Genomic DNA, 13,080 nt, shown 5'->3' with positions numbered 1-13,080 from the left:
ATTTTAATTCAATAATTACATATTAATTAATATAATGTATTCAAGCTTTAGTTTGTACATATTTATTTGAAAATTTCTTCTGCTTCGGTATTTGATGCAATCTGCTATTACTGTATTGGATATTTAAATTTGGAATACATCAAAATTGTAAGTAGTATAACAAAGTAGCATAATGAAAATTTTAATTTTCCAATTTATGTATCATATGTATTAGTCTAATGAAATAAAATAATATTATTTAAAACAGAAATTTTGTTTTTGATTAACAGTGAAAATTGTTAAGTTTTTAAATCGAAACAGAAGTAATCTGATAATATTTCACCATATAAAACGAACATTGCATCGTACCACGAAGGATTGAACATTAAAGAAAAATGCAGAAAGTTATATCTAAACAGAAATATATTAAGCGATTAAAAGTTGCACATACGTTTGCAAAGTGTAACGACTAAAACGCGCAACTGCGATCAAAGAGAGTCGGAGTAAAGGGATTTTCCAGTAAGGGTCTTTTTAAAAAAACGTACGTTAAAAGCTTTCTACGGTTAAACTGAAAATCGCGAGAGTAAAAATCGCAGCTACGCAGGGACTTTCTTAAATTTAACAGAGACTCGATATCATTGGCTGTTGGTTTGCTAATAAATGCTATACTAAACTGATCCATTAACAAATTTCTTAAACACAATATGTATTATAAATTGAAAGAAATATAAAGCAGAAAAATTGTTATGGATCAATTTTGTAAAGCATTTATCGATTTTAATTCTTGATACCTCTTATGTCTTTTGGGTATAGTTGGACTAATAATGATTATGTACGAAATAGAAATCACATTTAACCCTCCATTGGCCGGCAAACTGGGTCTTTTATTTTCGGGCCTGATTTTATATTGTTCTAAAAAGGTCTGAAAAAATTCTGAGATATTTATTAAAGCTCCTAATTTAACTTACAAGTGTCAATTAAGTGAAATGTTTAAACCTTCTTGGAATAAAAATAAAAACTAAAAGACAAGTTTTAGAACTCATCGATCCAGTATGTTGGTGGTGGTTTCAATTTTTATCATAAACTTTTAATATTTGTATTAATGTCGTACATTATCACGATTTGTCCATGGAATACCCATTGTCTGAAAGAGGCTAAACGAGATGACTCGTCTTTTGATACTTGGTATCCCTGTACGAGGTGATTCGACTCACTTCCTAAACTTTTTTCGAGCACGGTGGTGCGCCTCGAGACCTTCGGAGAGGGACTTGAGAGCCTTGACCTCGACCTGGCTCCGACCGCCCCCGCCCCCGTACCAACGGACCCAGACCGTCATGGTGCCCGGTGGGCCTAAAGACTCGACCTTGCCCGGCCATGCCGGACTTCCTCTTGCGGCGCCCCATACTAGCTCACCCACTTCCAGTTTCCTCTGGTTCTTCTCCTCTGACTTTGCCTCTGCTACTGAGGGTTTCAAACAAGGCACGGTGTTTTCTTTCGATTTCTCTATTCTCCTATCTCACGCTATCTTTCTTTTTTTTTTCTTAAGCACCAAAGGGTGATTTTGATTGCGTGTGAGGAAATCAAATTCCTTTTTTTTTTGGAAAGCAGGGCGAACGTCGCGGGATCGTGAGATGAATTTTTTAAAATCGTTTAAAGCAGTACTGTCCATTGGAATGCTTTTCTGTGTATTTTTATTTTATTTGACAATGAGATCCATCAATAGTTATCCGAATGATTTGATATACTGTCGACTTCCCCAGAGATAATAATAATATAGACGAAAAAAATCCTATCATTCATTTTAGTACTAGAGAATTACTATGCATTATTATTATTATTCATTTCAAAGTGAGTTGATTCATTTAGTAATTAATAAAATGGGTGATAGACTCGATTTGATACTATTATGTCAAACAATCTACTTGCTATTTGAAAATGTAAACGATTTGTGTTACAATTTAAAATATTATTTCAAGTGATTACCCTGATGTTCAACTCTAGTCTAAATGCTTTTTCCCGTGAACAGTACTGATTTAGAGTCTTAATTTTCTTTTCGTAAAAATATTCTTAACAACGTTCCTCAATTATGTAACATAATTTCTTATTAACTCTTGAACAGCGGAGCCTGAGCCAACCGTGAATTTATAAAACTCATAAGAATATTAAGTTAATATTAAATGTATAATTTGTAAACTAAAAGGTTTCATATATTGGAAAAATAATTTTTAAAACAATAATGTCAAATTTAAAAAATGAGAATAATATGAAATACAAAATTACATTAAAACTGAGGCTCTCTCCATGGTCCGCTGTTTAAGGGTTAAACTGATCAAAGGAGAGTTGAATATAATTAAGTCAAAAACATTATTAAATTACCACCACTATTGAATTAAATTTTATACAAAATTTCTTCTATTAAAATACCACAGATTAATGAATGATTCTATCAAATATCGAATCGGAATAATTGCACACGATCCCGCGAGCTTCTGTGTGGTTAATTTTGTGTGTTAATCTTGATCAACAGGTGCAACGTAATACAGCGAAACAGGTATGCTGTTGGTGCGTGCCTTACGAATTGGATTATCCTTAAATTTCCTAATTGATGATACCACTACGTCTGTATTTGTTCAGCTGTACGTTTTGAGATGTGCTTATTGCTCGCGCGTGTGCTCGTTAAAAAATGATTAGTAGCTTCATTCAAATGGTGGTAGGCGAGATCAGTGACAAAATGAGATATATCAGATGGTTCGAGCACATGCAATAACTTTGTCCGTTTCTCTTTTCTTCTTTATTAAATTTCATTCAAAGCGATAAACTTCATTTTGATATAATTCTCTCCCTTTCCTGGATTGAAATTTCAAATCGAACGAAAAGCTTTCGTTACCTCGACAATTTCCCAATAAAAATCGCAGGTTCTCGCGTTTAGGAATTCTTTCCTATTTCCAACGGATCCCTCTTCAAGATTATGCGCATGCGACACGACAAATCGTGAAGGTGATTATGTACAAGAGAAATGTCACGATAAATAAAATCGGTGAGCCACAACCGCGACGAAATGAACGTATGACTGATTGAAGCCCCCTGGACCCCGTTCGATGGTACGTGATAACTGCGTGGACAATGATATTAACAAACCTGACAGCCAATTAGTAGGAAAACAAAAAAAGTGGACGCAACAAATCCTTTCGGTTGTGAAATTATGTACAATTTATTAATTAAATGTCACCACCGTTACTTTTGTGTAGCAAAGCATCGAGTCTCCTGGATTTTTAACGAACATAAAGATGTTTAGTAGTGACATCACTTACCTGCTTCGGTCTCTTTTCTTCCCGATTTTGTCGTTCTTTCTTTTTTTTTTTAACATCGAAAAATTACGATTTGAAGATGAATATTTTTCTTGAGCTTGGTAATTTTTGAAAATAAATTTTAACAACGTATACAAAATTATATAAGATTTGCACAATAAGATATTATCTTTTAAAGTCTTCTTGGAAGGAAATGTATATTTGCATAAATATTCACAGTCTTAATGAAAAATCACGTGTAGTGTTCGTATTCGATTTTTGGGATAAATAAATCTTGCATATTGGTTAAAAAGCATCAACAAAGCGTATTCAATGCAACAAGCGATAATCAATCATGTAACTATGCCACTATTGCATGCAAAAGCACATAGACAAGAAAATAAGCAAACCATACACAAAAACACATATTGATAAGTTGATCGATGTCACAATATCATGCTTGTAGAAACGAACATGCAATATGAAGAGAAATAAAATGATAGTGTAAAAACGTGTATCCTTAAATTATAATTGATAGTGTTAAAGCCAGAAGCGTTTATAGTGCTAACAATCAGTACGTAGTAAATACCAACAAACTGCAATGCGAACTTCATTTAATTAATAAAAAAGAAATTGTGATATATCAAGTTCATTTTTCTGAATATTTTCGTTCGCATTGCTTCTTGTCGAAGTACCATCATTAGGTGCCATTTTGATAAAATAACTTTCATAATGATTATCTCATCAATGCAACAAATACTAATAGACAAAAATTTGTAATACAGAGTAGATTATAAGTCACGAAGAGATTTGGAAAGCTAATAAATTTATTTCTAATTTCTTTTTTCAAAATTTGATAAAGATCCTTGAGAAAATTCATCAATCGATAATTCCTGAATTAATTACTGATTAATTACTGAATTTACGTTCACCAATCATTTTCTTCGATCACTAAGAATCTACAAATTAACACTTGAGTAAAATTCTAAAACTTTGACAATGATTTAAAATTGACTTGGCCATCGTCGTTCAACAATTAAACCTTTTCGTAACCTTTATCCTACCCTGTATATAGATATATAAATAACAAGTTAATTATCAAAATGTGATTCGATAGTAAAGCCGAGCTAATTATATATAATTAATGTATAATTAACATCTAAGAATACCATACAATACTGACCATCTTGGTCTTCATGCAGGGTAGAATGCATGGAATCGATGGAGTCCAGCTTTCGCTTGATTCCGCGGCCGAGGGCATGTTCCCTGCCCTCGCACCTCACTGTGCTCACCACACCTTCCGCTTGCTTCAACGTCTCTGACGTATAGATCTGTCAAATACAACTCGATCAACTCAGGCACAAGCCTACCAAGTCACATGCTAATATTCATAACAATCTATTCGAACTTCCAAACCGCTCACTTTCGATTCAATAAATCCCTTTTTCTCTCTGCCTCTCGCGTATATCTCGCTTATCTTCCAGCGAGATCCTCATCATTCTTTCGATCGAGCATAACGTAACGTAAATTAAACCGAACGTTACGAGAATGAAAAGAAATAAACGAAAGGTTTTGAAAGAATGACGCGCGACGAGTATTCAGAGAGCAACTGGAAAACATACGTTTTCTACGCAATCGGTGGCCGAATCAAGTACAAGTCGAAAATTTCATTCTTCGAATGCATGCAAACGAGAAAAATGATATAATACCAAGGTGACAAAAAAAAAGTCCAAACTCTGATTACGCATGCTCATCGCAAGATTTTCATATTCTTTTCTTTTTCTCTTTCGAATATTTAGGAACATCAGATAATTTTTATCAAAGAATATGTATTGTTTAGCAAAAATTTATTTTTTCTCTGTTTGCCATTATAAAGAATTATAGTTATTATTATTTTTTTTTTTCTTCTTCTTAATTGACCCGTTAACACACGGTCGATCATACAAGTTACATTATTGCAATGTATACGTTATATAAATAATAACGCTAAAAGCGAGCTGAATGATCCGCTCGGCCCACGAATGTGTCGGCCACGCGAGCGTAAAACTCAATAACGTTAAATACAAACTAATTACAAACTTAATAGGTATCGATCAAAAAAACGCGTATCCAAGCCCTTGCCGAGCAAGGTTAATGCCACTGGTGTCCAATTGAAAAATGTACAAAAAATCAATGAATATCAACCCGTACGAAAGAAGGATGCTCATTCGTCCGATGATGAGTCTGTATCCTCACCCTCGTCAGCCTCTTGCGCGTACACGAATTGATTGTATACGTATGGATTTATATAGGTCTGTTTGCTGGGCGAGTAATTAACGACAGCAATGCCATTAGAATCAGACCTGTAATTATACAAATGCGGATAAAGACCAGCCGGCGCAGCTATATCGACGTTTACATATTTCTGATAATTCTCGTTCGTAGGACAATAAGAAACACCGACGTTCTGATTATCTAAAGATTTCTCTTCCAAATTCTGATCTATATCGTCCTGACCGACGACGTTGTGACCGATTTCCGCGTCAATCTGATCGGTAGTCTCTACGCAAAGCTTTGGATCATCGAATTTCGTTTGCTGTAACGTCGTGTAATGCGCATGGTCTGGCACTAAAGTTTGCTGTCGATAAACGTTTTCATTATGAACGTATTGCTGGCTATGATAGAGGATCGGCTGATAATGGCCGTGACCTAATACCGGCAACGTACTGACGTCCATCTCCGTATAAGAGACATCCGTCATTTCTTTAGTAACGCTTAGTTGATCTTCCACGAGGGAGTGGTCCATTGTGTCTGAATATATGGAATGATTTGGTGATGATGTGTCCATATGCTCCTGTGAGTCAGCGTATGTGTTTTCAGGGTGTGTCGTATCGGCTGGCTGGTGCATGTCTGTTAAGGTTAGATGACGGTTCGCTTGATCTACATGGGTACCAACCTGGATCCCAGTAGTCACCGTCGATTCCACATATGTTTTCCCATGAAGACCCGGCTGGCTAAGAGTGATTTCCTTCGTAGTGATACCTTGAATCCTCCAATCCTCCGAGGCGATTGGTACGTCGCCTGAATCCGGCTCGCTGCTCGACACGCAATGAACCATTGGCTGAAAAGTAATATGTCGTTGTATTCGATCAGACGCGATTTATTGTACCAAAGATGGCTAACTCTTGTCTCCTATCTCTACTATATCTATCTTGGTCCATCGAATTAGGAGAGGAACGACCACCGCCAAATATTTACTTGTGCTCTGACGAAATGACGAATGAATCTTCGATTTAACACAAGGTATACATGAAGTGGCGGCTAGGCAGATGAATTGGAGGGGGATAGAATGACGGATGGTGATGGGGCAGAGTCGCTGGTGAAGGGGACCGTACGGCTCCCGTCAGAGACGAAGTTAGCCATCCCTGGATCGGACAATTGTTTTCTTTTTTTAACACCTTATTCTGAATAAAATCAATTCTTATTATCACCATGTTAGAAATAATTACAAAAGTCTTCAGTAGTTTGTAATCTGGGGCTTTTTTTTCAATTTTTAAACTATTTAAAATGGTTGAAAAGGATGACAGTAATATAGGGATCAAAAGGTAGTTAGAAATTATATATTACCGTGGATGATGAATGATGTCTAGCAGGTGGTGCTGGTGAAGCCGCTCCATGCGTTGTGGTATCCACAGCAGGACTGTTTGATCTCTGACTGTTCCCTGGACTATGCGTGGTGGTGTCCGGTGGAGATCCTTGCCTCATCATCGCTGACTGGGCCATATTCGCTTGATTTCCAGCTGTCTGAGTGGATACCGAATGTCTCGCCATCAGCGGGCTGTGCTGGTCATTCTGTTGGGCTGTTTTCTCGACAACAGTCGTGCTACTGCTAGCAAGAACATACTGTTGTTGTTCAATATTCTGCTCCGAAGATGGAGAATTGACGCTGCTTTTTGGAGAGTTAGGCGGCTTTCCTTGAATCATTCCAGAACTTAAAATATACGACTGATTGTGATCGATGTTTAACGAAGGATCGACGGTCGTCCCGTTGGATGCTGCAGCTTGAAAGTTAGGTATCTGATTGTTGGATACCATCGTCGTTTGCTGTTGCACAATCGTGGTGTTTTGTTGAACGAAAGTTGTGTTTTGTTGATTGGGTGCCGACGATACAGCAATGTTTTGTGCAGTCCCACAAGGTACCATTAACGTTTGCCCGTTCATTTGGATGAATTCCTGTTGGCCCTGCATGTTAGTCGGCCTAACTTGCGAGGTATTGAAAGTCACTTGCTGATTAGGGCTAACGTTCGCCACTATCGGGCTCAATTGATTGCCAAACGATGTTGTTCCGTTTACCAGAAACTGGCCGCTGTTCGGCGATAGGAATTGTGCGCTTGGACTATGCTGTTGAATAATTTTTCCACCGGCCGTCTGCGGTGCACGGATGACCATTCCAGCAGGACCAGCTGCCAAAATGCTTTGACTCGGATTAAATATTCCGCTGTGACTTTGCACCGGAGTTAATACGTTCTGCCCGTTCACGTTTTGTATCTGCAACTGCATACCGATGTTGCCTGTGTCTTGTAGCAAGGTCGCTGTACCGTCAGCAGACATGACCATGCTTCCTATGCCAGGAACGATGAATTGCTGAATGGTAGGGAAATTCTGAACCATTCCGGTAGCTCCGTTCAACAGATTCACTGGCTGAAGAAGATTGATCTGCTGGGCCGGTTGAGGATTGGTGATAATTTGTTGAGCATTGAACTGTGCCGATGTTGTGCCAGCCTGCCCGTTCATTACCAATTGGGCGGGAGCTCCACCTTTCCCTGGCACGATGGTCAACGCCTGCAACATCGGACCGCCTATGCTCTGAGTCTGGAAATTTTGCTGGGCAAAGTTCGACTGCGACTGCATCAGCATGCCGGTGTTCTGTTGCGAGGAAGCAATGTGCAACATCGACGCTACTGTCTGCGGGTTTGCCTTTCGCTTTTTGTACGCTTTCTTTTTGCTCATCGCTGATTCGGGTGATAGCAGCGCTGGTTGTCGATTCACCATACCCTGGTTCGCGCTCACGTTTCTCGCGACATCCTGATTCGCATCCAGAATCGACTGGGCATTTTGTATCACGTTACCAGTCGCGACCGTTAGATGCGGTATCTGAACGTTCTGACCTATACTGTCCATCGTCATCACGCCAGGCTGTATAAGTACAGGAGTTTGAATGGTGTTGACCAGCACCGTAGGTTGCCCTATCACTTGTTGCGCTACACCAACAGCTGGGATGACTTGACTAACGGCGCCCGTAACACTGGTAACCATGGGCGAAACCGACAAAGGTGGCATCGAGTTGGAATTAGAAATAATTTTCGGAGGAGGAGGTGCCATTACTCCATTGATACCTGATCCCGTGCTAGCCATTATCAGTTGCCCACCGTTAGACACCAGTATATGACCAGGAGGTAAGGTCGATCCAGCAGGATGTTTTAGTATTCCACCAGACGTTAGAACGTTGTGAACTTGAACGTTGGACTGAGGATGCTGCTGCGTTTGTTGTTGCTGCTGTTGCTGATTCTGGGGCTGTACCGGTGAACTGGTACTGGCCTGAGGTACTTGGATGCTACTGACGACGCTCTGAACCATCTCTAACGGCGACTTCGAGACACTTACCGCTATCGATGGTTGACTACTCGGAAGCGAGGAAGTCGTAGTCACGGTAGTAGTTGGTACATTCGTCAGACCCGTCGACGATGCTTGATGCTGAGGTTTATTCGAAAGTATGTCTGGTATAGCGGGGTTCGGTATCCCGGAAGGCGTGTTGATCGAAACAGTGGCGGTATTTGCTCTTCCAGCTAACACGGACGTGATGGTATTACTGCTGACCGTGTGTCCACTCGCCATTGTGGTTATCACCGATGATGTACCATTGAAATGAGTCATCGGCATTCTGGAAACGGCGTTCACGGTATGAGGATGCGGCTGATAACCGTCCAAGGATGACTGTCTTGTAGTTTGCCGTTTCACCATTTGAGACGTCACATTGTCCGAGGTAGAAGTGGACGTTTGCGAGGACGACGTGCTAGAAGGAACTACGTTTGAGCTGGTTGTAGCGGAACAAGGCGTTTCGGAACGCTGTTCCTGTGCACCGGTACTCATCGAAGACTGCGATGGCTGTTGGGCCTGAGGCGTTAGAGGTTGAGATGGCACTTGACCAGACATAGAATGCGAATGAGGTGTTGGCGGTTGCGAGTAACTGTGCGGCGTCGAAGGCTGAGACGAAATGAGACTTTGCGGAGTGGCCGGTTGCGATATTCCAGGCGTAGACGAAGCTGGTGTATCCGAATTCGCTGGACTGTTCGTGCCGATAGGAGACCCATGACTGGTACTCACGGTACCGCCTTGAATGGGTCTTGAATCGGCTTGCTGCTGATTATTCTGATACTGTTCCCCGAACGTAGACGACGTGACAGGATCATCGCGTTGATCTGAATGTATCAGGTACTGGCGTTGCATTTGCTGTTTATACTGATCCTGCACGTAAGACTGAGTGTCAGCACTGGTAACGCAACCTTGGCAAGGACTACTTTCCGAATCTGTCCCTCCGCTGCTGGACGTTGGTGTCATGCTGCTGTGCACAACAACGGGGGAGGTCGCGTGATTTTTCACGGAGTTAAACGTTGACGTACTAGTCGGGCTGGTGCCGGAAGAAGGCTTTGGTTGTGGAAGATAAGAATTGTTAGGCAAGTGTGACCCGTGATTCGTCTGCGGTGGTTTCGAATTGTTAATCATTCCTACCTGAGAACTACTGACACCAGTCTGCCTCGATATCGTGCTGTTCAGCAGAGCAGTTTGCTGCGCGAGGTAACCACTAGGATCTTCTAAGAACGATGGACCACTGCTGTTAACAGTCGAACCTATCTGATTATTACTTTGTTGATTCTTCTCGTTGAACTCGTCGATCGGACTCGGCGCTGATTGATCCAAACTGTTGCTTCTGATATCCGTAACGCTATGCTGACGTTGTTTCTTCACCATTATCTTACTGGATTTCGCCTTCTTACGTGCCACCTCGTCGGTCCAGGTAGAAGCTTGTGGAATGTGATGATGCAGAGGTGGCACGCGATCGAAGGAATTACAAGTGATGTTCTGAACTGTTACGAGAGAAGGCTGATGAGAAGCCGAAGCAGATCGGTTCTGTTGCCAGGGCGGTGTTCTCGAATTGAAATGCATGTTACCGGGCTGCCCGTTTGGTCCCATTCCAGGTTGCGCTTCAACGGCATGATTGGTGTTCGGGCTCCTTCCCGTTAGATTAGACAAAGCGTATTGCTGCTGATGTTTAACATCGGCAACGGTTCCTTTCGAGGTGTCGAAATTCCTTACAGGATACTGAACCTGATTCTGCGTGTACATACGTTGCATATTGTCGTGCGAATTATTTGGTAAGTTTCCGTTTTGTACCACGTGATGCCGTTGTAGAGTATGATTGTGCAACAGAAGTTGTTGTTGCTGTTGTTGTTGCTGCATCTGCTTCGCGTTTAGATCCTCGTCGGTAACGGAGGGAGCACGATTGTGCCTGTTCTGAATATCAGCGGCGTTCATCACGGCACCCTGTTGTTGTTGCATCACATCTAACGAATGATGATTTAACTGTTGATTAGGATACTGAGGTTGCACGCACACCTGGGGTACTTGTTGCTGAAGCTGTTGCTGCTGCTGCTGTTGCAACTGCTGAATCTGCATTTGAAAATGATCTGCCGATTGAGCCTGCATCACGTGTTGATTCGGTTGATGTTGCTGGGCTTGCTGTTGCATCTGATGCTGATGCATCACTTGCGCGGACACTTGCGATGACTGCATGTGGTGTATGTAATTCTCCGACGAATGTTGAGGATTGTAGCTCCCTGACTGTTGTTCAACGTCTTGGGTCATGTGCTGTTGCGGTTGTTGCTGCTGCATCTTGTGTTTCTGCGTTTGCTGCATATGCATTTGTTGTTGCTGTTGCTGTTGATTCAAGTGCTCCTGTTGTTGCATCACGTGTAGCGATTGTTGATTCAATTGATTAACATAATGCGGGGCTTGTTGTTGCGTTAACTGATTGACAACGGTATTTTGATGTTGCTGCTGTTCGTGCTGATGTAGAATCTGCATATGTTGCATCTGCTGATGATGAGGTAACAACTGTTGCTGTTGTTGCTGCTGCTGCTGCTGCTGTTGGGATATATGCTGTTGCATAAGCTGTTGCTGTTGTTGTTGCTGCTGCTGCAGAATAAGCTGTTGATGTTGCTGTTGCAGCAGCTGTTGCTGCTGCTGAGTCATGTTGTTAAAATTAGCGCCCTGCTGATTCATGATCAGCGAATTTCCCATTAGCATCCCCGACATGTTATGCTGACCTAACCTTTGCTGAGGATTTCTCGTTGCACAGCCGTTTACGTCTTGATTCTGCAAGGGTGAGTTTAATGTCTGATGACAGATCTGCTGATTGCTCTGCTGAACTTGCAAATTCGGAATAGCGATTGGCCACACCTGAAATACAAATGATTTTTCTGTGTCAGTATTAATAATACAACATCATTTTCTTGTAGAAAAAGATTTCTGTAAACGAATATTATACTATCTCAATACGATATTTAATCTCAATTTATTATAAACTATAAAATTACCTGCGATCCATTTGGCACCGGTGACCCTTGCACTCCGGATGCCGCAACGATAGCCCTTTCGCGTTGTGCCATAAGTTGTGAGACCGAAACTCCGGAAAAAATGTTTCCTATTCCCCCCCCTATTTTTCTCTTCTTTTTCTTGTTGAGACCATCTGTCGGATAAAGGAAAATTCATGTTCGTTCAATCGTTCGAAAAACTCCAGTTTATTATGCGCTTAACGTACTAAGAAAATAGTTCTTAATGGAATGCCTGAGGCACGGTAACTCTTGGAGGTCGCGGAAAATTAAAATACAACTCATTTCCCTAACCCTAATTTTAACCCTCCACTTATTATTCAAGCGCTGCTTCAGCCTTCTTAATGAACAAGCGTTCCATTTGAAGTCCCACCGCAAGGTTAAATCCTATTTAGCGTAACAATTTCAGCATTCGTGTCCCTTTTATTCGCCAACCTTCGTTTTAGACAAATTTTTCTTACAAATTAATATTTTCTTTCTTGATCATTTAACTTTATGAATTTTGTTTTCAAATAATTAATTTAATTACTTAAAATTCAATACCTACAATATTTTTTAAACCAAGTAAAATTTTCACTGAACGCCAAATTAAAGTGAAACTAAATTTTATATATGACACAATATTATAAATCTTTGAATATATAATTAACAAATTGAAGCGTAACAAACGACTACAGAATATTTCGAGAGGTATATTGAAAAGAAGAAATAATTCATATACTTGAAATCGAGTAAAATTGTATGACCCTTTACGGTGAATGGTCGACAAGCTGCCATAACAAGCGTTCACACTGCGGAATTACCTTGATTTACGAGGATAGCAGAAAGCAGAATGGTGAAAGGGCGGCAAAGGGGATGATTTTCAATGGCGGTCTTTTATCCGTAAGCCTACAGCGGATAATTATTCTCCACGGTTACAACGGGGGTAGATAATTCGGAAGCGAGAGGAAGAAGACGAAGAGAGGTAGGGCGGAAGTAATAATGAATCTACCGAGAAGAAGGGCAGCTTGTCTGCAACGACGGTAGTTTAACCCGACTTCCAAGGGGGTGAAGATTTACGTAAAATCTTTGAAGCATTTCGTGGCTTTCGAAGGGAGGTTCGCGTGAACGCATCAAATCCTTCTCCCTCTTTAACCCTACCAAAAATCTGCAGTCAATGACTTATA

At 40.7% G+C, this 13,080-nt stretch overlaps 1 protein-coding gene across 6 annotated transcripts in view; it reads right to left on the bottom strand.

Moving 5' to 3' along the window:
• Positions 1 to 13,080, bottom strand: part of LOC114872008 (mucin-19-like) — a 263,340-nt gene that overhangs the window by 7,329 nt on the left and 242,931 nt on the right. The window contains exons 4-8 of one of the 6 annotated variants that reach the window (XM_046285261.1): positions 11,900 to 12,051; positions 6,873 to 11,762; positions 6,202 to 6,366; positions 4,450 to 4,597; positions 1,194 to 1,440 (exon numbers count right to left, since the gene is read on the bottom strand). In XM_046285261.1, coding sequence (XP_046141217.1) covers positions 1,194 to 1,440; positions 4,450 to 4,597; positions 6,202 to 6,366; positions 6,873 to 11,762; positions 11,900 to 12,051 — 5,602 coding nt within the window. Of the gene's footprint in view, positions 1 to 1,193; positions 1,441 to 4,449; positions 4,598 to 4,640; positions 6,367 to 6,872; positions 11,763 to 11,899; positions 12,052 to 13,080 lie in introns of those variants that run through there. The other 5 variants (XM_046285262.1, XM_046285263.1, XM_046285260.1 and 2 more) reach the window with 5 other exon arrangements.

Source organism: Osmia bicornis, chromosome 3, assembly GCF_907164935.1.
Source record: "Osmia bicornis bicornis chromosome 3, iOsmBic2.1, whole genome shotgun sequence".
Taxonomy (NCBI): domain Eukaryota; kingdom Metazoa; phylum Arthropoda; class Insecta; order Hymenoptera; family Megachilidae; genus Osmia; species Osmia bicornis.
Note: the sequence above shows the minus strand (reverse complement) of the source record. Positions and strands in the feature narration are given on the sequence as shown.